Source organism: Suncus etruscus, chromosome 20 (assembly GCF_024139225.1).
Source record: "Suncus etruscus isolate mSunEtr1 chromosome 20, mSunEtr1.pri.cur, whole genome shotgun sequence".
Lineage (NCBI taxonomy): Eukaryota > Metazoa > Chordata > Mammalia > Eulipotyphla > Soricidae > Suncus > Suncus etruscus.
This window is the reverse complement of record NC_064867.1, coordinates 7,778,169-7,802,185: the sequence shown is the minus strand read 5'-3', so window position 1 is coordinate 7,802,185 and position 24,017 is coordinate 7,778,169. Positions and strand designations below refer to the sequence as shown.

Sequence of the window (24,017 nt, the reverse complement as noted above, 5' to 3'; positions counted from 1 at the left end):
GAGCCTGCCAGGAGTGGTTTTGTTTTATGGGCCACACCTGGAGACGCTCAGAGGTTACTCCCGACTATGTGCTCAGAAATTGCTCCTGGCTTGGGGGGCCCTCTGGGACGCCAGGGAATCTAGCCGTGGTCCGTCCTAGGCTAGCGCTGGCAAAGCAGATGCCTTACCGCGCCACGCCCCTGCTCTGGCCCCATGCCAGGAGTGACTTTTGAGCAGAGAACGAAGAGTAAAGCCTGAGCACCACTGGGTTTGGCTCCCCAAAAAGTGATCTTTGAGCACAGAGACAGAAGCCTTGAGCACTCTGGATTATCCAGCCCCAGCCCCAGCCTATGACAAAGCTCCTGGAGCGACTCCAGCAAGTACTGGAACTAAACAGATGTGTATGCCACAGGCTCTGTAAGCACACAGGGGAGCAACACAAACCTCAGGAAGCACCAAGCACTACAGCCTGACGTGCAAAGCTCAGCGCACACCACGGGCAGTGTGCGTGCCGCCCCCGTTGGGATGGGAGTTGCCTGGGTCATGTTGGTGGGGCACTGCTCAAGAAGCTGTGGTGTGGGCCCGGAGAGAGAGCACAGCGGCGTTGGCCTTGCAGGCTGCCGATCCAGGACCAAGGGTGGTTGGTTCGAATCCCGGTGTCCCATAGGGTCCCCCGTGCCTGCCAGGAGCTATTTCTGAGCAGACAGCCAGGAGGAACCCCTGAGCACTGCCGGGTGTGGCCCAAAAACCAAAAAACCAAAAAAAGCACACCCACACCCACAGAGAAGCTGCGGTGTAGGCAAACGCTCAGCATGTGCCACTACCTACCAGTTCCACTGCGGTGGCCCAGAGTGGCAGAGTCACAGGCTGAGTTGATGTGAGTAGCTCTGGGCATCAAACCTGCAGCAGCCTACTGAGAGATGGCTTTTTGTTGGAGATCAGCGATCAGTCCCAAGCCAAGTTCTCAGAGACAGTGTGAGACACGAAGCGAAAGGACACTGGGAACAGCAAGGACCATCTTCATCCGAGTGTCCTTGAAAGCCTTGTACGTATACACGGTGTGTGTGTAAGACTACTGGGTTCTTTTTGCTTTATTCTGTTTTGGGGCCACACGTGGCAGTGCTCAGGGGTTACTCCTGGCTCTGCACTCAGGAATAACTCCTGAGAGGCTAGGGGGACCAGATGCTAAAGATTAAAGGGATCAAAAGAGTCAACTGCCCGCTAGGCAAACGCTCTGGTGCTGTGCTATCCTCCAGGCTTTGGGGACTATTCTGGCTTTGTGCTAGGGAGACCACGTGGTGCTGTGGATTAGACTTTTTGTTTGTTTTTAGGGTTACACAGCGGCATTCAGAGTTAGTTCAGAAATCTCCCCTGGCAGGCTTGGGGACCATATGGGATGCCAGGAATCAAACCCATGACAGTCTTGTGTTGGCCGAGTGCAAGGCAAATGCCCTATCGCCATGCTATTGCTCAGTCTCTTTAGGATTAAACTGGGCTTGGCTGAATGAATGCAAGTCAAGAGTCTTACCTCTTGGGCCCAGAGAGATAGCACAGTGGTGTTTGCCTAGCAAGCAGCCGATCCAGGACCTGGTTGGTTCAAATCCCAGTGTCCCATATGGTCCCCTGTGCCTGCCAGGAGCTATTTCTGAGCAGACAGCCAGGAGTAACTAACCCCTGAGCACCGCCGGGTGTGGCCCAAAAACCAAAAAAAAAAAAAAAAAAGTCTTATCTCTTGTAGGCTTTTGATACAGGTTTAATTTCCAACACTAGGTATGTTCCACCAAGCATTGCAGAGGTCACTCCTGAACAAGGAACTAGGAACAGTACCTTAGTACCACCACCCTCCCAATCTAAAATCACCAGCCTCAAATAAAATCCAATATTTCCTTTAACTTTTTTTTTTTTTTTGGTTTTTGGGTCACACCCGGCAGCACTCAGGGGCTATTTCTGGCTCTACACTCAGAAATCACCCAGGGCAGGCTTGGGGGACCATAAGGGATGCTGCGATTTGAACCACTGTCATCCTGCATGCAAGGCAAATGCCCCACCTCCACGCTATCTCTCTGGCCCCCATTTCCTTTAACTTAGAGGGGAGGCATACTTGATGATGCTCAGGGATTCCGTTCTGGTGGGTCATGGGATGCCTTATGTGGTGTCAGGGATTGAACAAGGTTAGCTGCATTCAAATGCCATAGGCCAAGTTCTATCTCTCTGATCCCCAATTAGAGCTTCTGTTTCAGTGAGGGGCTGCAGAAACAGCTCAGTGGGCTAAGTGCATATGTGTGTGTGTGGTTTTTTTTTTTTTTTTTTTTGGTTTTTGGGCCACACTGGGCGGCACTCGGGTTACTCCTGGCTGTCTGCTCAAAATCGCTCCTGGCAGGCACGGGGGGCCATATGGGACATCAGGATTAGAACCAAACACCTGGGGCCGGAGAGATAGCATGGAGGTCAGGCATTTGCCTTTCATGCAGAAGGTCATCAGTTCGAATCCCGGTGTCCCATATGGTCCCCCGTGCCTGCCAGGAGCGATTTCTGAGCATGGTTGCCAGGAATATCCCCTGAGCACTGCCGGGTGTGACCCCCCCCCCAAAAAAAAAAAGAACCAAACACCTTAGATCCTGGGTCAGCTGCTTGCAAGGCAAACACCACTGTGCTATCTTTCCAGCCCTTAAGTGCATGTTTTACAATAGAAAGCCCATGTTCCATTCTTGACACAAACAGGAGAAAGCCAGAACTCAGGCCACGACCCCGAACACCATCACAATGACTCCAAAGCCTATAAAAAAACCCCAAATAGTAAAAAGAAACAACAAAAAAAACCTAACAAATGTAGCCTGTCAAGGGGCTGGAGAGTTCAATGGCTGAGGGGAAGCTGTGTCTGTCTGCTGGAGACACAGGTACCAGATGGTTCCCAGAGCTCTGAGGCAGGAGTAGCCCCTGACTGCTGCTCATTTCTGAGCGCAGAGCCAGGAGTAACACCCCTGAGCGCTACTGAGTGTGGCCCAAAAACAAAACACAAAACAAAAATATTTAATTATGAAAAGAAGGCTGGGGGCCAGAGTGATAGCAAAGCAGGCAGGGCATTTTCCTTGCCTATGGCAGACTCGGGTTCAATACCCAGCATCCCATAGGGTCCCCAGGTCTGCCAGGAGTGATATCTTAGTGCGGAGCCAGGAGTAAACCCTGAGTGTGTTGGGTGTGGTCCAAAATCCAAACCAACAAACAAAAAAACCCAAGAAAGCCGGACTAAGAATGTTCTGATATGACCATGTTTTAATTGCCGATGACACAGATACATCACATAATGGCTCAAAATTAATAGTAAAGATTAAGCTTCTGGCCAAAAAAAAAAAAAAAAAAAAAAAGGAAATCAGGGGTTACAATTGATTAGAAATTGTGCCTTCGAAACTTGCACCATCATCACCTGTCTTTTATTCATTTTGCAGTGATGCATCTAGAAGGCCTGTGACTACTCCCCTGGGTCTCAGCTAACAGTTTTCTAAGAGCAAAATTGAAACGATCACTTTCTCTGAACAGGGAAAGCTGGTATTTGGATGGGCTGGATCGGGTGCACGGGCTGGAACACTGGCTTCTTTCTCATTTCAGAGAGTGTTTTCACTGCAGGCAGCAGCTGATTCCTTTTGATGATCTGCAAGGCCAGCTGGGTGTTACCTGTAAAAACACTTCCAGTTAGAAAAGGCTGATGGCAACAGCACTACACACAGCCAACTTGCGACTCTGCAGGGCAGGGACAAGGGTCCTGTTCTGGGCTTGGGGAGAGCTGCATGTGTCCTGGGACCACTGGATAGTTTCAGATAAAGAGCAGGAAGGTTGTGGCGGACTTAAGAGGGTATGATGTGGGCAAAGGGGATTCCCAGAGACAGAACAAAGCCTCAAAGAAGCAGAGAGAGTGCTAGACGCTGCATTCCACTATCCCCTCTCGTCCCACATACTGCCCAGCTCAGCAACAGGAACTCTGAGCACCACCCTGGGAGTGGGCCCCGAGACTGTTGAACCATCTCTCTGGTCCTACATTTTTGGCTTAGAACAGTGGTCGGCAGCCTTTCTGTTCAACTAAGCCAAATCTCGCCAAAACCACGACTGAAATTTATTTTGAGAGCCACACAGGGCGTGCAATGACAAAGGCTAGAAGCAGAGTCCTGGCTCCTGGAGTGGCCTCCCGGCACACAGAAGAGCCAAATTAAAAGTGTAAAGAGCCACACGTGGCTCGAGAGTCGCAGGTTGCCGACCACTGGCTTAAAAGAACTTGAAGGGGGCCCGGAGAGATAGCACTGCGTCATTTGCCTTGCAAGCAGCCGATCCAGGACCAAACGGTGTCCCATATGGTCCCCCATGCCTGCCAGGAGCTATTTCTGAGCAGACAGCCAGGAGGAACCCCTGAGCATCGCTGGGTGTGGCCAAAAACAAAAACAAAAAAGAAGAACTTGAAGGATTTTTAAAAGATGGCCTCCTTTCTTCCCAGTCAGGAATCCAATTCCGAGCCTCCTACATGCAAAGCAAGTCTCTAGCAATGAGCTACACCCCTCCATCCCTGAAGGTTTGTTGGTTTGTTTTTTGTTTTTGGGTCACACTCAGGTCAAGCTCAGGTGTTACTCCTAGCTCTTCACTCTGAAATCGCTCCTGGCAGGCTCAGGGAACCATATAGGATTGCAGAGATTTGAATTACCATTTGTCCTGGATTGGCAGTATGCAAGGCAAACAAACGTCCTATTGCTGTGCTATCTCAGGACCCCATCCCTGAAGTTTCTGTTTTGTTTTGTTTTTGGCTTTTGGGCCACACCTGATGATGCTCAGGGGTCCCTATGGAATGCCAGGGGATCGAACCTCGGTCCATCCTAGGCTAGCGCGGGCAAGGCAGATGCCTTACTGCTTGCACCACTGCTTCGGCCCCATCCATGAAGTTTTGATTTCAGAGGAAACAAGCAAACATCAAAACTCCAAAAGGGGCTCAACTCACCATTCTGCAGCTCCAGGTAGACTGCCAATAAGATGGCTTCGGGAGGCACTTCTTTAGGGTGGATCATGGAAGCCGCCTTTGCTCAAAACAAAAAACACACATGAAAATCCAAACTCAAAACAATTGCAAGCAATGCAAAAAGAAGTGAAAATAATAAGAAATAACACCAGCCATGAGGGCGGAGAGAGAGCACGCAGTAGGACATTCGCCCTACGAGCGGCTGATCCAGGACTGATGTTGGTTCGAATCCCGGCATCCCATCTGGTCCCCCATGCCTGCCAGGAGTGATTTCTGAGCTCAGAGCTAGGAGTAACCCCTGAGCGCCGCCGGTGGCCCCAAAACAACAGAAATAAAAACACCAGTCAATGACAAACTTTTGTTTGCTCCTGGCTCTGCACTCAGGGATCACTCCTGGCGGTAATAGTGCCAAGTGGGCTGCGTGCAAAGAAAAACCACTCTGCTGTCTCTCTGGCCCCCAACTCTTTTTTGGGGGGCCACACCCAGCAGTGGTGCTCAGGGCATGTTCCTGGCTCTGCGCTCAGAAATCGCTCCTGGCAGGCTGGGGGACCATACAGGATTGAAAACAGGTTGGTTGTGCCTTACCTGGTGAGCTATCACTGTGGTCTCTGCCCTAAACCTTTTCAAGCTCTTCCTATTCAACTCTCTGGAGCCACTACAAGACAAGCTGCATCTGGCAGCATGTGGCCTGTGCAGCCTTGTTCTCGACCCTTAACAATTCCACTTGGCAAACAATTCTCAGGTTAGCTGCCTTGACTGAATTCAATCGAGTTACTTCTGCCTCTTTATGATCTCATGCATGTAAGACTATATAGTAGTCACATAATACCTCTTCCTCACCACTGTCTCTAGGATCCGTCTAGCTTTAAGTGCTTATGCTTCTAGGAAGCTTTTCTTCATCCCTTCATCTTCATCTCATTGCCACACCCAGCTCCGTACTCAGGGATCATTCCTGGTGGGGCTTGGAAGATCTTTTTTTTTTTTTTTTTTTTTTTTGTGGTTTTTGGGTCACACCCGGCAGTGCTCAGGGGTTATTCCTGGCTCCAGGCTCAGAAATTGCTCCTGGCAGGCACAGGGGACCATATGGGACGCCGGGATTCGAACCGATGACCTCCTGCATGAAAGGCAAACGCCTTACCTCCATGCTGTCTCTCCGGCCCCGGCTTGGAAGATCTTATCTAAAACTGGGAATCAAGCCCAAGTTGGCCATGTGGAAGGCAAGTGCTTTTTTTTTTTTTTTTTTTGGTTTTGGGCCACACTCGGCAGCACTCAGGGGTTACTCCTGGCTGTCTGCTCAGAAATAGCTCCTGGCAGGCACAGGTGTGTGACCATATGTGACCATATGGGACACCAGGATTCGAACCAACCACCTTAGATCCTGGATCGGCTGCTTGCAAGGCAAACACCGCTGTGCTATCTCTCCGGGCCCGCAAGGCAAGTGCTTTACTCAGAGTACTACCTCTGGTTCTCAGAAAGTGGGATTTTATACTTCCAGGCCTAGTTTGATAGAGGCGAGACCATCTAGACTTCATTTTGTGGATATTAAAAAATCTGTTTTTCGGCCCCTGTATCATTCTTTTCTAAAACAAAAGAATGTGGAGTGGTCACTGTAGAAGATTTCACAATATTTCGTTGACTGGCTGTTCAGAGAGCTTAGTGGCAGACAGGCAACCTCAGAAGCAGCTATTCAGAGCCCTTTCCATCATTGTTTTCTGGCCTCCCAGTCAGGGGGCCTCCCAATTAACAAAGGTCCAGCTATGGGATTAACCTAAAAACCAAGAGACCCAAACAAAACCTCCTCAGACTCCAAACCAGGCCTGACCCCATCTGTCTGCCCCAGCGCGGCAGCTGCCATGACCACCTGCTGCACTAGAACCTCAGCTGGCAGGTCCAGAGTGCAACTGTATAACCCAAGTCCCGTCCACCACCATTGCTGAGGCACACGGGTCTTCTGGCAGGCTGTTTTGTACACATGTTCTCCAACAACAGTATGGCTCTTGTCTAATCACGCACTAACTCCCAAATAACATCAAATGGGGCCGGAGCGATAACACAGCGGCAGGGCGTTTGCCTTGCACATGGCTGACCCAGGAAGGACCTCGGTTCGATTCCCAGCATCCCATACGGTCCCCCAAGCCAGGAGCAACCTCTGAGTGCATAGCCAGAAGTAATGCCTGAGCGTCACCAGGTGTAGCCCCATAAACAAAACAAATAAAAACCCAAACCAAGGGGCCAGAGTGGTGGTGCAAGTGAAAAGGCCTGCGTGTGCTAGCCTAAGATGGACCTCGGATCGATCTCTGGCGTCCCATATGGTCCCCCAAGCCAGGAGCAGCCCCTGAGCAACACTGGGTGTGGCCAAATAACAAAAAACCAAACCAAACCAAGTAACATCAAATACAGATCAGAAATGTTGACTAGAGGTCGAAAAGATGTCAAAATACCAATGTTATTTTCCACAGTGGAAGTCATCAAGTTTGCCTTCATAGGAAGAAAATTTCCTGAAGCAACTGTTCGGTCATGTTAGGTCTGATTCCAGTTATCACAATGAATGTGTCAGGCTCGGGGACCATAGAGGATGCCGGGAACTAAAGCCGGGTTAGTCTCGGGTCAGCCGCGTGCAAGGCAAATGCCCTATACTCTGTGGCATTGCTCTGGCCCCTCTCTAGTTCTTTTTTGGATGGTAGTGGTGATAGTGAAGGTGATGGTGTGTGTTAGGGTCATAGCCTGTGGTGCCTAGCACTTACTCCTTGCTGTGCTCTCAGGAATTACTTCTGGTAGGGGCTCAAGGGACAATATGTGATGTCGGGGATGGAACCTGGGTTAACATCATAGAAGACAAAAGTCCTATCCACTGTGTTATCGCTCCAGCCCTTGCCCACTAGTGTTCTGTATAACTTGTGTCTGCCCTTTAAATCCCTTAGATCAGGGGTCCTCAAACTTTTTAAACAGGGGGCCAGTTCACTGTCCTTCAGACTGTTGGAGGGCCAGATTATAGTAAAAACAAAAATTATGAACAAATTTCTATGCACACTGCATACATCTTATTTAGAAGTGAAGAAACAAAATGGGAATAAATACAATATGTGGCCCGCGGGCCGTAGTTTGAAGACCCCTGCTTAGATGGAAGCTATCTCCTAACCAGAAGACTCAAAGGGTGAGTGAGGGCTGTAGCATTCTCACTTTATCACGGTGAAGCAAGGAAGCTAACAGTCACATAAATACTAACATTCTGACATTGTTCTCCTCACGGAATTGGCCCTTCCTTTCTGCAAACCTCTTTAGGGTTGTTAGTGGTAGCGGCCGGGCCCCTGCAGCAATGGGTCCTCACTGGACCATGACTCTTCAGGAATAGGCAGGGGACCCAAAGAAAATCAATCTTCTCTCTCTCTCCCTCCCCCCCACCCGGCAGCGCTCAGGGGTTACTCCTGGCTTCACGCTCAGAAATCGCTCCTGGCAGGCTTGGGGGACCATATGGGATGCCGGGATTCGAACCACCATCCTCCTGCATGCAAGGCAAATACCCTACTTCCATGCTATCTCTCTGGCCCAAGAATAATCTTTAAGCTTGCAAATATTCCCCTTTTTAACATTCTAATCAGAAACCTCAAGCCAAAAACCCAAATAACTGGGGCCAGCGATAGTATAGTACGTAGGGTGCTTGTTTTGCCTGAGACACCCTGATTTGATCCACTGTACCTCATATAGTTTCCAAAAGCACTTCCAGGAGTGATCCCTGAGAGCTAAGCCAAGATTATACCTTGAGCACCATCACCCCCTCCCACCAAAACCCACACCAAATGACCCAAACCGTAATATTTTGGTGGCAGTCACACCCAGAGACACTTAGGAATTACTCCTGGCCGTGCACTCAGAAATCACTCCTACGGTGCTCAGGGGACCACATAGGATGCTGTGGATCAGACCTGGGTCAGCTGTGTGCAATTCCCTACCTGCTTCAGCCCTAAAACCATCAATTCTAAACACTGTTTTCTTTTCTTTTCTTCTTTCTTCCTTTCTTTTCTTTCTTTCTTTCTTTCTTTCTTTCTTTCTTTCTTTCTTTCTTTCTTTCTTTCTTTCTTTCTTTCTTTCTTTCTTTCTTTCTTTCTTTCTTTCTTTCTTTCTTTCTTTCTTTCTTTCTCTCTCTCTCTTTCTTTCTTTCTTTCTTTCTTTCTTTCTCTCTCTCTTTCCTTTCTTTCTTTCTTTCTTTCTTTCTTTCTTTCTTTCTTTCTTTCTTTCTTCTTTCTTTCTCTCTCTCTTTTTCTTTCCTTCCTTCCTTCCTTCCTTCCTTCCTTCCTTCCTTCCTTCCTTCCTTCCTTCCTTCCTTCCTTCCTTTCTCTCTCTCTCCTTTCTTTCTTTCTTTCTTTCTTTCTTTCTTTCTTTCTTTCTTTCTTTCTTTCTTTCTTTCTTTCTTTCTTTCTTTCTTTCTTTCTTTCTTTCTTTCTTTCTTTCTCTCTCTCTCTCTCTCTCTCTCTCTCTCTTTCTTTCTCTCTCTCTTTTTCTCTCTCCGCCCCTCTCTCCCCCCCCCCTCTTTTTTTTTTTTTAAGGTGAGTACATTTAATGGTGTCTGAGGACTATTTCCAGTTCTGCTTTGTGAATATTCCTGGCAGTGCGTGGGGAGCTATGTGGTACCAGGAATCAAATTTGGGTTTTCCACATTGAAAACATTAATGCGGGCCCGGAGAGATAGCACAGGACCAAAGGTGGTTGGTTCGAATCCCGGTGTCCCATATGGTCCCCCGTGCCTGCCAGGAGCTATTTCTGAGCAGACAGCCAAGAGGAACCCCTGAGCACTGCCAGGTGTGGCCCCAAAACAAACAAACAAACAAAAGAAAACATTAATGCTCCAATTCTTTGAAATCTCTGCTGGCCCTCTGGTAAGATGATCTGTTCTGATTCTCCCATCTGAACTCACCTGGTGAAGACACTTGCGTGCTTTGTCATACTCGCTTCTCAAGCAGTAAGCACTGCCAAGGTTAAATAACATCACCGTCCTCGCAGAGTTAACAGAACTGGGGTAGCACTGGGGGGCCCTTTTTCCAGCTGAGAGAAACAATGTGGACATGAGTGAAGGGAAAGGCCAAGCGTTCTTCAGCAGAAAGAGACAGCAGAAGGAGACAGCAGTCCCAGCCTTCACCTGGGATATAGGCAAAGCTATCTAAGTAGTCACAAAACTTCTTACTCACAGGATTCCATTGCTTCACTGTCCCCTTTTTCTGAGCCTACAAAGACAAGAAAATATATCTGAGGAGGCAGAACAGCAAAGCCTATTTTCTTTCTCCCTTTATTGGGTAAGTCCTACAGGGACCTCAGGGCTTCCTCCTGGCTGTGTGTTTAGGGATCACTCCTGGTGGTCCATAGGGGGTCTCAGTGGTTAAATTCAGTGTAAGCCAGGCAAGAACCCTACCTGCTGCGCTATCTCTCTGGCCCTCAAAGACTCTTTTCTTTTTAGCTAGTTTTTGGTTTTTGTTTTTGGGCCACACCTGGTGATGATCAAGGGTTATTCTTGGCTATACGCTCAGAAATCACTCCTGGCTTGGGGGACCATATGGGACGCCGGGGGATCAAACTGTGGTCCGTCCTAGGCTAGAGCACACAAGGCAAATGCCTTACCACTTGCACCACTGTTCCGGTCCCCCAAAGTCTATTTTCTAAAACACAAATGCCCTATTGGGAATGGAAGTCCACTATCACAGCACTAGGTACTACTTTTCATATGTAGGGACTCTACTAGAAAAAGACACCAAGAAGCCATCCCAAAGCCCATAACTACCCAGCAAGTAGCAAAGAATCAAATGTATGCCAGTCTTACTTCCTCAATAATTGAGTCAAGACTACTAAATTACTCTGTGGAGCCAATCCAGGGTCCACACATGGATGGCAAGTGCTTTGCTCAGCTGCATCCAGCCATTAGCCATTGATTTATTTGTGTTTTCTTTGTTTGTTTAGCTTGTGACCACAGCTGGCAGTGTTCAGGGTTTACTCCTGACTCTGCTTGGGGATGATCACTCCTGGTGAGGTTCAGGGGGACCATATGAGGTACTGACGCTTGAACCAGGTTAGCAACATGAAGACATGTGCTCTATAGCTGCACGAGTGCTCTGGCCGCTTTATCATTATTTTAAAATAAATTTTAGTGTAAAATTAAAAAAACACCCTTCAGGGCCCGGAGAGATAGCACAGCGGCATTTGCCTTGCAAGCAGCCGATCCAGGACCAAAGGTGATTGGTTCGAATCCCGGTGTCCCATATGGTCCCCTGTGCCTGCCAGGAGCTATTTCTGAGCAGACAGCCAAGAGTAACCCCTGAGCGCTGCCGGGTGTGGCCCAAAAACAGAAAAAAAAAAAAAACCAAAAACCCAAAAAACAAAAAACCACCCTTCAACTGCAAAATCACCCACAGCGTCCAGTGCAAAAGGTCAGGGATTTGAGTACCTGCCTGGGCAAGTGTAGGGCCAAAGCCTGAGTGCCGCTGCCCTTAGTGGTGAGTCGGGTGCTGAGAGCTCCGTGGTCTGTGAGCTCTAGGGCAACACTGCAGCCAGGTGGGTTCGGGGAGCAGCAGTGCAAGCTTGGCGGTGTCCTCCCTGGATACTCCAACCAGGACAGGCACTCAGTGAGCCCAAATGAAGCCCATGGCTGAGCATGTCAGTCCTGTGATCTGATATGTGAACTTGGACACGTGTGGGAGCCCCGTAACGGTAACTAACAACAGCCACAAAGGAAATGGGACCGAGAAAGGCTAGACTAGCAAGCATGGGGCTGATAGTACAAGGATAACGTGTTTGCCTTGCATGCGGCCAACCTTGACTCAATCCTTCTCATGCTACATGGTCCCCTGAGCCTGCCAGGACTAACCCCTGAGCATGCTGGATATGGCCCCGAACAAAAACAAAACAAAAGAAAAGACAAGACTATCAAGCAAAGCAAAACACCAAAGAGTAGAGCTGGATATGACAGTGAATAGGGCATTTGCCTTACATGCATCAACCTGGGTTTGATCTCCAGCATCCCACATGGCTCCCCTCATCCTGCTGGTAGTGATTCATAACTGTAGAGCCAGTTAACTCTGGTTGTGTCCCCAAAACAAACAAAATACCTCATAAAAACACTGAAGAGGAAAGCTGTGAGCGTAACACCCAAAAAGAGAAACACAAAACAAACAAAAACAAAAAACCTAGAATCAGTCCATCAAAACTGATACTTCAAACACAAGATAATCAACTACTACTTCTACTTAACCAAGAATTGTTTCCAAGTCATTATTGCCTGAAAGGTAGCGCTGACCTAAAGCATCCTTCCTTTCCAAAAGTAACATATACTTTTCTTCTGGTGGGAGAGGAAGAGGGGGGCTACATCCAGTGCTGCTGAGAGGATCATGTGGTATTATTGAGAGAGGAGGGAAAACATTGAGAGAAAGAAGAGGAGAGAAACAGAGGGAAGGAGAGAGGGAGGGACAGGAAGACGACCCCCTTAAAATCTCATTCATCCTGAGTTACAGGAGGAAGAACAGTGGAAATGGTGATTAGTTCAGATCGAATGTGTCCTCATTAACCTTGTTCCTGATCATTGGAAGAGATCCCTAAGGAGACATCAGTGACGTTTTCTGGATTCAAGTGAGTAATGGCATCAGATATTCTGTCCAGAGAGATGAGGGCTTCTGCAGCATACAAATGGCCCAGAAACCTAAAATGAAACATAGTTTAAAAGAAAGAAAAGTAGCTCATCATAACAACACCAAAAATACAATAAATCATGTATTTGATTCTTTAAATTAGGATCTAAATTTATTAATGCATCAATAAGTGCTGGATTAGTTTTTTGTTTTTGCACATTTGGGCAGTGCTCAGGGGACCATATGAAATGCTGGGGGTTAAATCTGAGTTGTCTGAGTGCAGAGCAAGTTCTATAATATATAATATCACTATGATCCCATTTGGAATTTCATTTTTTGTTGTTTTTGGGTCACACCTGGCAGCAGTCAGGGGTTACTCCTGATCTCTCTGGCCCCTAGAATTTCTTAATTGACTACTTAAAATGCACTCCACAATGCAGATTTATTATGTTGACCAAATTTTCTTTTCTTTTCTTTTTTTTTTTTTTTTTTTTGGTTTTTGGGTCACACCCGGCAGCGCTCAGGGGTTACTCTTGGCTGTCTGCTCAGAAATAGCTCCTGGCAGGCACAGGGGACCATATGGGACCGTCTTTTTGTTTTTTTGGTTTTGGTCTTTGGATCACACCGGCAGCAATCAGGGATTACTCCTGGCTCTGTGCTCAGAAATCGCTCCTGGCAGGCTGGGAGGGGGACCATATGGAATGCAAGGATTCGAACCACCATCCTTTGGGATGCAAGGCAAACGCCCTACCCCGGGATGCAAGGCAAACACCCCATAATTTGTGAGTTTTTTTGAGGAGCTATCTTTTCTTGGAGCTGGTATCTAAGAAGAAGACTTCAGTTATATGACTTGGGCAGAAAACAAGCAGGCACTGGGTAGTCCTAAGTATCCAAGTTGTTACCACCTTGGGACAACTAGCACAACTCAGCTAGCACAACTCAGTTTCATACATTTAATCTCCATGAACAGGATGCTAGTGTGAGTGTATGAAATAAAATGGGGGTTTTGGTTCTTGGGCCATACTCGGTGGTGCTCAGGGGTTCCTCCTGGCTCTGTGCTCAGAAATCACTCCTGGGGGACCGGAGTGATAGCACAGTGGTAGGGCGTTTGCCTTGCAGGCGGCTGACCCAGGACTAACCATGGTTCAATCCCCAGGCATCCCATATGGTCCCCCAAGCCAGGAGCAATTTGTGAGTCTATAGCCAGGAGTAACCCTTCATTTCACCGGGTGTGCCCCAAAATGAAAACAAACAAAAAGAAATAAAGAAATCACTCCTGGTAGGCTCAGACCATAGGATTTTGGGGGTTGAACTTGGGTTGCTACTGGGGTCTGAGTCAACCACATACAAGACGAACACTCTATCTGCTGGTTTTTTTTTTTTTTTTTTTTTTGTGTCACGCCTGGCAGTGCTCAGCAGTTACTCCTGGCTCTAGGCTTAGAAATCACTCCTGGTAGGCACAGGGGACCATATGGGAAGCCGGGTTTGAACCACCGACCTTCTGCATGAAAAGCAAACACCTTACCTCCATGCTATCTCTCTGGCTCCTCTATCTGCTGTTTTAATCAATTGCTTTCTGTAGATATAAAATTTCACTTTTGGGGGAGGGTGCGAAGAAATATCATGGAGGTAGAGTGTTTGCCTTGCATGAAGAAGGATGATGGTTCGAATCCCAGCATCCCATATGGTCCCCGAGCCTGCCAGGAGCAATTTCTGAGCATAGAGCTAGGAGGAACCCCTGACTGCTGGCGATGTGACCCAAAGACAAAACAAAACAAAACAAAACATTCACTGGGGAAATAGAAAGATGTCAATGTGCATCACAAATTAAGCAGATATACTCCAACAGCACCAACCAGGGCAAGTGCAAGTTATACTTACTTAAGAGATCCGGATAGCTTGGGTTGCTGAAGAAGTTTATCTGCGTGATTCAAAGCCATAAGGTTATCACCCAAAGCCAGAGCCACGTAAGCACTACACGCTAGGATTGAGCATCTGCAACACAAAGGAGAAGGGCTGAACACCTGTGTCACTAAGTTTATAGTTCTATTGTTTTTTTTTTTGGGGTGCCACACCCATTTGATGTTCAGGGGTTACTCCTGGCTAAGTGCTCAGAAATCGCCCCTGGCTTGGGGGGACCATAGGGAACACCGGGGGATCGAGCCGCGGTCCTTCCTTCCTTGGGCTAGCGCTTGCAAGGCAGACACCTTACCTCTAGCGCCACCTCTTCGGTCCCTATAGTTCTATTGTTAAACAGAAGGAAGACCACAGTTAAGAGTGGTGAAGAGAGAGAGAAATCCCTAAGACTAATGGAAAGAGTTAAATGATGGGGGCCAGAGATGTCTCTGTGAGCTGAGAGCCTGCTTTGCATGCTGGTTCAGCCCTCCAGAAATACACAGACCCCAGAGTACCATAGTTGGGAGCAACCATTGAACTCTGCTGTTGTCCCAAAACAAAATAACCAAAAAAAATTAAAATGATATGTAGGGGCCCGGAGAGATAGCATGGCGGTGCTTGCCTTGCAAGCAGCTGATCCAGGACTAAAGGTGGTTGGTTGGAATCCTGGTGTCCCAGGAGCTATTTCTGAGCAGACAGCCAGGAGTAACCCCTGAGCATCGCCAAGTGTGGCCCAAAAACAAAAACAAAAACAAAAAAAAATGTAGGTTTACCTTCCGTTTTTGTTTTTGTTTCTGAGCACACCTAAAGGTGCTCAGGGCTTACTCCTGGCTCTGTACTCAGAAATCATTCCTAGTGAGCTCAGGGGACTATATGTGATGCAGGGATTAAATCCAGCTCTGCTGTGTGCAAGGCAAGCACCCCACATGCTGTACTATCTCACCAGCCTCCAGACAGCTGATATTTTACTAAGAAAAAAAAGTGTTCTCTGGGGCTGGAGTGTGAATGTAGGGCATTTGCCTTGCTTGTGGCTGACCTGGTTTAATCCCTGGCATCCCATATAGTCCCTCGAGCCTGCCAGGAGCAATTTCTGAGAGCAGAGCCAGGAATAACTCCCAAGCACTGCTGGTTTGGCCTCCCTCCCCACAAAAAGAAAATGTTCTCTGAACCTCTTAACAAGTCTATGCATGTTAAGCAACAGGAGCAAGGACACCTCAAAGAATTTTTTTCAGATAGGCATAATTTTCCTAAATGATACTGAAGAAAAAAAATAAAGCAAAACAAATACATGTGAATACTAAAAAAAACCCTGATAACAACATTGGTTCTATATTTTATTGGAAACCTAAATTTCTCCTTCGTTTTCTACAAGCAGATCACAGGGGTGGGGAAGGAGGGGGGCATTGGTGGGGGGAATGTTGCACTGGTGAACGGGGTATTCTGTTTATGACCGAAACCCATCTACAATCATGCTTGTAATCGTGGTGCTTAAATAAAGATTAAACACACACACACACACACACACACACACACACACACACACACACACACAAAACCCCAAACAGCTCATTCATAAAGACTGGCTAAATATTGATGCTGTTAAATAGATCCTTCAATGTCAAACAAGTGCTTCACAAAGCAATCTTCAAGTAACATTATTTACTTGAAAGGAGGTCTGAATGGCCCACCGCAAATGGCCCAACTCAAGGGATTATTCCTGGCTCTATGCTCAGAAAGAGCCCCTGGCAGGCTCAGGGGACCATAAGAGAAGCCGGGATTCAAACCACCGTCCTTCTGCATGAAAGGAAAACGCCTTCCTTCCATGCTATCTCTCCGGCCGAAGACAGAGGGTTTTGAATAATGTTTACAAGTTACAATGCATATATACACCAATAAGGTGTGTGAGGATCATTTAAGTTCAAGGGAAAAAGTACCCATATTTAAAAAAAGGCCAAAGGGCCAGAGAGAGAGCACAGCAGAAAGGTGTTTGCCTTGCACGCAGCCAACCCAGGATGAACCTGGATTTGATTCCCAGGATCCCATATGGTCCTCGAGCTTGCTAGGAGTGATTTCTGAGTGCAGAGCCAGGAGTAACCACTTAGCACTGCTGGGTGTGACCCCAAAACTAAAACAAACAAAAAGCCAGGGGCCTGAGATGAGAGTGAGTCAGGCATGGCCAACCCAGACTGAATCCCCAGCAACAAAAATTGCCTCTAAATCTCACAAGGAGTGGTTCCTAACCTCAGAGCCAGACGTAAGCCCTGACACCACCAGGTATGGGTCAAAAACCAAACCAGGGCTATTGGGGTAGGGCGCTTACCTTGCACAAGGACACCACGATTTGATCCCCAGCACCCCACTCAATAATACCTTAACAAATCACACCAGTCAAATTTTTACTTTTTTTTTTCTTTCTTTCTTTTTTTTTTTTTTTCTCATTCTGGGCTATACCCAGTTGTACTCAGGAGCTACTCCTAGATCTGAATTCAGGAATCGCTCCTGGCAGTGCTCAGGGATCATATGGGGCAGCAGGGAGAAATCTAAGCCAGTTGTATGCAAGACAAGTATCATATCTGGGGCACTATTACTCCAACCCCAGAATGAAAGAGTTTTTTTTTTTTCTCTTTTCTTTTTTTATTTTTGGGTCACACCCGGTGGCACTCAGGGGTTACTTCTGGCTCTGCGCTCAGAAATCACTCCTGGCAGGCACGGGGACAATATGGAATGCCAGATTCAAACCACCGTCTGTCCTGGGTTAGGTTCCTGTAAGGCAAATGCCCTACCGCTGTGCTTTCTCTCTGGCCCTGAAAGATTTTTTTTCTAGGGGCCAGAGCTGTGGCACATTGTTTGTCTTGCATGTGGCTGACCTAGGACGGATCTTGGATCAATCCCCCCATGTCCCATATGGTCCCCAAACCAGGAGCAATTTCTGAGTGCAGAGCCAGGAGTAATGGGTGTGGCCCGATAACAAAACAAAATTATTTTTCTGGGGACGGAGAGATAGCATGGAGGTAGGGTGTTTGTCTTGCATGCAGAGGGACAGTGGTTCGATTCCTGGCATCCCATATGGTCCCCAAGCCTGCCAGGAGTGATTTCTGAGCGTTGTCAGGAGTAACCCCGAGCGCTGCAGGGTGTGACTGAAAAAAAAATAAAACAAAATATTTTTTTTCTAACAGAAAATATTCCTTCACTTTAAACACACTGAAATATACAAATGCAAGGTTTTGGAGCTGGCATTCTGATCAAGAGTCACTGGTACTGAACAAATTTATTTTATTTATTTACATATGTATATTTTTTGGGGGCCATACCCGTTTGATGCTCAGGGGTTACTCCTGGCTAAGCACTCAGAAATCGCCCCTGGCTTGGGGAGACCATAAGGGACGCCTGGGGATGAACCACAGTCCTTCCTTGGCTAGCACTTGCAAGGCAGACACCTTACCTCTAGCGCCACCTCACCTGAACAAATTTAATTGCTTCAAACGCAAACAAGATTATGTTTCTTTTCTTTGAGAGGCTTACAACCAATTCCAACTCAGTCTCCCATGCCATCCTTTTCCTCTATGAACACTACACACTGCATAATTCCTGCAGCCTAGAATACTTGAGACCAGGCATAGCTTATCTACTCAAGCCCCTGGAGAGTTCCTTTCGTTTTGATGAGTCGCCACCTAATGTTGACACCTTCTGCTGTCCAACTCCATTCTTTTTTTTGGTTTTTGGGCCACACCGGGTGGTGCTAAGCGGTTACTCCTGGCTGTCTGCTCAGAAATTGCTCCTGGCAGGCACGGGGGACCATATGGGACACTGGGATTCGAACCAACCACCTTAGGTTCTGGATCGGCTGCTTGTAAGGCAAACACTGCGGTGCTATCTCTCTGGGCCCCCAACTTCATTCTTTCTGAGTCTAATCTGCTTGACTACCACTCAGGGAATCTGATAGTTCATCAGACTGGAAGGCAGCCCTGAAGGGTGGAGACACAGGCTACTCCCCACTGCATAAGCCCCCCTGCTCTCTCCTCTACATGCTAAAGAAGCCCTTGGAATGAATAAGACAAAGTTGAGAACATGGAAGCAAAATGAAATAATTATCTTCCTTCAGGCACCAAATTAGCTTTTTTAAGAAGTAGACAGTTCTGAACGCTGGGTACATGGATGGCACGCAGGTTCCATTCCTGATGCTGCGTGGTCCCCCAGCAGCACCAAGAGATGCCCCACCTTCCCCAACATGGAGCTGGAAGTAGCCCCTCAGCCCTGAGAACTGCTGGATCAGTAACAATACAAAACCAAAAAAAGTTCTTAGTCACTATCATCAATAGACCAAAAAAGTCTGACGTTTACTGTGGGAGTCGTGGACACCCAAGCAATACTAGTGCCCCAGCGCAGCTGCCAGTGTGGTGTCCAAGGGCACTTTGGCAGTGCCTGTGGTGCCGAGAATCAAATCTGGCTGTCCTTCCTGCAAATTATTCCTAATCGACTTTACAGTCATCTCCCTGATGTGACTTTCTTTTCTTTTTTTTTGGTTTTTGGGCCACACCTGGCATTGCTCAGGGGTTCCTCCTGGCTGTCTGCTCAGAAATAGCTCCTGGCAGGCACGGGGGACCATATGGGACACCGGGATTCGAACCAACCACCTTTGGTCCTGGATCGGCTGCTTGCATGGCAAACGGCGCTGTGCTATCTCTCCGGGCCCTTTTTTTTTTGGTTTTTGGGTCACATACGGCTACGCTCAGGGGTTCTTCCTGGCTCTACACTCAGAAATCACTCATGGCAGGCTCGGAGGAACATATGGGATGCTAGGATTTGAACCACCATCCTTCTGCATACAAGGCAAACACTCTGCCTCCATGCTATCTCTCTGGCCCCTAATTACGGTTTTAAGAATTCTACTTAGTGAGGCTAGAGGGTTGTGAGTAGGGCACTTGCCTTGCATGCAGCAGATCCTGGTTCAGTCTCCAGTATCCCAAATGGTTCCCCAAAGCAATGCCAAGAGTGATTCTGAAGAATGACCCTTGAGCACCACAGGGTGTGACACCTGCTGGAAGTGCTCCTGGTAGCAAATGGGATACTGGGAATCGAATATAAATCAAAAACAAACCCCCCGGGGCCAGAGAGATAGCATGGAGGTAAGGCAATTGCCTTTCATACAGAAGGTCCCTGCCAGGAGCAATTTCTGAGCATGGAGCCAAGAATATCCCCTGAGCACTGCCGGGTGTGACCCAAAAACCATACACAGGGCCTGGAAGGTGGCGCTAGAGGTAAGGTGTCTGCCTTGCAAGGGCTAGCGTAGGATGGACAGCGGTTCGATCCCCCGGCATCCCATATGGTCCCCCCAAGCCAGGGGCGATTTCTGAGCACATAGCCAGGAGTAATCCCTGAGCGTCAAAAGGGTGTGGCCCAAAAACCAAACCAAACCAAACCAAACCAAAACACACACACACACACACACACAAAACCAAAAAAAATCTATGTCAGAGAGATAGTGCACCAGGGAGATTGCTTTGCCTTTCATGTGCTTGACCTGGTTTGATACCTGACTTTCCATACGGTCCTCAAGCCCCTCCTCACCAAATAATTAATTAAAACAAAACAAAACCAAATAAAACCTACTCCTAGCAATTTATTTATTTATTTATTTTTGGTTTTTGGATCACACCCAGCGATGCCTCAGGGTTACTCCTGGCTGTCTGCTCAGAAATAGCTCCTGGCAGGCATGGGGGACCATATGGGACACCGGTATTCGAACCAACCACCTTTGGTTCTGGATCGGCTGCTTGTAAGGCAAACACTGCTGTGCTATCTCTCTGGGCCCCCAACTTCATTCTTTCTGAGTCTAATCTGCTTGACTACCACTCAGGGAATCTGATAGTTCATCAGACTGGAAGGCAGCCCTGAAGGGTGGAGACACAGGCTACTCCCCACTGCATAAGCCCCCCTGCTCTCTCCTCTACATGCTAAAGAAGCCCTTGGAATGAATAAGACAAAGTTGAGAACATGGAAACAAAATGAAATAATTATCTTCCTTCAGGCACCAAATTAGCTTTTTTAAGAAGTAGACAGTTCTGAACGCTGGGTACATGGATGGCACGCAGGTTCTATTCCTGATGCTGCGTGGTCCCCCAGCAGCACCAAGAGATGCCCCACCTTCCGCAGCATGGAGCTGGAAGTAGCCCCTCAGCCCTGAGAACTGCTGGATCAGTAACAATACAAAACCAAAAAAAGTTCTTAAACACTATCATCAATGGACCAAAAAAGTCTGACGTTTACTGTGGGAGTCGTGGACACCCAAGCAATACTAGTGCCCCAGCGCAGCTGCCAGTGTGGTGTTCAAGGGACTTTGGCAGTGCCTGTGGTGCCGAGAATCAAATCTGGCTGTCCTTCCTGCAAAATATTCCTAATCGCCTTTACAGTCATCTCCCTGATGTGACTTTCTTTTCTTTTTTTTTGGTTTTTGGGCCACACCCGGCATTGCTCAGGGGTTCCTCCTGGCTGTCTACTCAGAAATAGCTCCTGGCAGGCACGGGGGACCATATGGGACACCAGGATTCAAACCAATCACCTTTGGTCCTGGATCGGCAAACAGCGCTGTGCTATCTCTCTGGGCCCTTTTTTCTGTTTTTTGGGTCACATACAGCTACGCTCAGGGGTTCTTCCGAGCTCTACACTCAGAAATCACTCATGGCAGGCTCGGAGGAACATATGGGATGCTAGGATTTGAACCACCATCCTTCTGCATACAAGGCAAACAAACACTCTACCTCCATGCTATGTCTCCGGAAACTAATTACGGTTTTAAGAATTCCACTTAGTGAGGCTAGAGGGCTGTGAGTAGGGCACTTGCCTTGCATGCAGCCGACCCTGGTTCAGTCTCCAGTATCCCAAATGGTTCCCCAAAGCAATGCCAAGAGTGATTCTGAAGAATGACCCTTGAGCACCACAGGGTGTGACACCTCCTGGAAGTGCTCCTGGGACCAAATAGGATACTGGGAATCGAATATAAGTCAAAAGCAAACCCCCCGGGGCCAGAGAGATAGCATAGAGCTAAGGCATTTGCCTTTCATGCAGAAGGTTCCTGCCAGGAGCAATTTCTGAGCATGGAGCCAAGAATAACCCCTGAGCACTGCCGGGTGTGACCCAAAAACCATACACAGGGCCTGGAAGGTGGCGCTAGAGGTAAGGTGTCTGACTTGCAAGCGCTAGCATAGGGCGGACAGCGGTTCAATCCCCTGGTGTCCCATATGGTCCCCCCAAGCCAGGGGCGATTTCTGAGCACATAGCCAGGAGTAAACCCTGAGCGTCAAAAGGGTGTGGCCCAAAAACCAAAAAAAAAAAAAAAAAAATCAAAACACACACACACACACACACACACACACACACACACACACACACACAAACCACAAAAACACAAAAAACAAAAAAAAAAAACACAAAAAAATCTATGTCAGAAAGATAGTGCACCAGGGAGATTGCTTTGCCTTTCATGTGTTTGACCTCGTTTGATACCTGACGTTACATACGGTCCTCAAGCCCCTCCTCACCAAATAATTAATTAAAACAAAACAAAACCAAATAAAACCTACTCTTAGCAATTTATTTATTTATTTTTGGTTTTTGGGTCACACCCAGCGATGCTCAGGGTTACTCCTGGCTGTCTGCTCAGAAATAGCTCCTGGCAGGCACGGGGGACCATATGGGACACTGGGATTCGAACCAACCACCTTTGGTTCGGGATTGGCTGCTTGCAAGGCAAACGCCGCTGTGCTATCTCTCCGGGCCCAATTTATCTATTTTTTGTTTTTTGGGCCACACCAGGAGGTGCTCAGGGGTTACTCCTGGCTCTGTGCTCGGATATCGCTGCTGGCAGGCTCGAGGGATCATATGGAATGCCGGAAATTGAACCTGGGTCCATCCTGGGTGGACTGCGTGCAAGGCAAACACTTTATGGTTGTGCTATCCCTCCGGTCCCACTCCTAGCAATGTATACAAAATACATTATAAGCCAAATAGGATTCGTCACACGAGCAAATGTAGGTGAAACATTTGACATAATTCAAAATATGAATGGAATAAAAGAGATTAAAACAGGGCCAGGGACTGGAGAGATAGCATGGAGGTAGGGCGTTTGTTTGCCTTGCATGCAGAAGGACGATGGTTCCAATCCCGGCATCTCATATGGTCCCCCGAGCAATTTCTGAGTGCAGAGCCAGGAGTAACCCCTGAGCACTGCCGGGCGTGACCCCAAAACCAAACCAAAACGAAACAAAAAACAGGGCCAGGTATGTGGCTCAGTGGTAAAGCTCAAGCCATGTGTGAGAAGGTCCACCTTCAACTGAGAGCTTCAGAGTGAGGTTGCCAAGGCATATCCAGCAACACCAAGGGAAAAAGCTAAAAACACCGCAACATTCCCAAAGTGTCTATTTGTTTAGATACTCACTTTAGATTTTCGAGTTCTTGTTTTCTCAAAGGAGAAGATGGTGGAGCTGGGATAAATTTATCTCCATCATGACTCTTACTGCTAAAAGAGACAAACTCTGAATTAAATGAAATAGCTAGATGTAAAATTCTGTTTCACTGTTCAATTTCCACATTCATGTAATTGGGGGCAGTGGCCCAGTCTGTGATAGGAGGTGGGGGAGAGGGGAGACTAGACAACTCCTGACTCGGTGCTCAAAGGTTAATTCTCCTACAAAGCACACACTCCATCCAGTTGAGCTATTACCTCTCTAGACCTCCCATGAACTTTATTCCCCCATAAATTTTTGTTGATTTTTTTTGGGTCACACCCGGCAGCGCTCAGGGGTTATACTCCCAGCTCTACGCTCAGAAATCGCTCCTGAAAAAAATAAAAGAAATCGCTCCTGGCAGGCTCGAAGGACCATACGGGATGCCGTGATTCGAACCAACATCCTTGTGCATGCAAGGCAAACGCCTTACCTCCATGCTATCTCTCTGGCCCCAGTTTTTGTTTATTTTTGTCTTTTTGATTTTTGGGTCACACCTGGTGGCCCTCAAGTGTTACTCCTGGTTTTGCACCCAGAAGTCGCTCCTGGCAGGCTCGGGGACCATATGGGATCCCGGAATTCAAATCAGGGTCCGTTCTGTGTTGGCGCATGCAAGGCAAATGCCCTACATACATAGTGCTGTGCTATTGCTCCAGGCCCCCTTCCCCATAAATTTTGTTTTTTGTTTTGTTTTGTTTTGCCACACCAGGTGACAATCAGGAATAACTCCTGGCTATACACTAAGAAATCGCTCCTGGCTTGGGGGGACCATATGGGAAACCAGGGATTGAAATGCAGTCTGTTCTAGTCTAGCAGGCGCAAGACAGACGCCTTACAGCTTGTACCACTGCTCTAGCCCCCCCAATAAACTGAGCATCAAACATGGGCAGGTCACATGCAAGGCTAGCACCTTATCTACTGTACTATCACTCCAGCTCTAAGAACAAAAAATTTAATGTAAAGATGTCATGTGTAGGGCCTGAGAGATAGCATGGAGGTAGGGCATTTGCCTTGCATTCAGAAGGACGGTGGTTCGAA

The 24,017-nt window shown here is 47.7% G+C and overlaps 1 protein-coding gene across 1 annotated transcript in view; it reads right to left on the bottom strand.

Moving 5' to 3' along the window:
* Positions 1-3,388: 3,388 nt before the first annotated feature.
* Positions 3,389-24,017, bottom strand: part of LOC125998128 (CCR4-NOT transcription complex subunit 10) — a 49,771-nt gene continuing 29,142 nt past the window's right edge. Inside the window, exons 13-19 of the mRNA XM_049766400.1 lie at positions 22,913-22,993; positions 14,464-14,577; positions 12,523-12,653; positions 10,159-10,194; positions 9,888-10,015; positions 4,958-5,033; positions 3,389-3,651 (exon numbers count right to left, since the gene is read on the bottom strand). Of these exons, the coding sequence (XP_049622357.1) occupies positions 3,500-3,651; positions 4,958-5,033; positions 9,888-10,015; positions 10,159-10,194; positions 12,523-12,653; positions 14,464-14,577; positions 22,913-22,993 (718 nt within the window). The 3' untranslated portion in view covers positions 3,389-3,499. The remainder of the gene's footprint in view (positions 3,652-4,957; positions 5,034-9,887; positions 10,016-10,158; positions 10,195-12,522; positions 12,654-14,463; positions 14,578-22,912; positions 22,994-24,017) is intronic.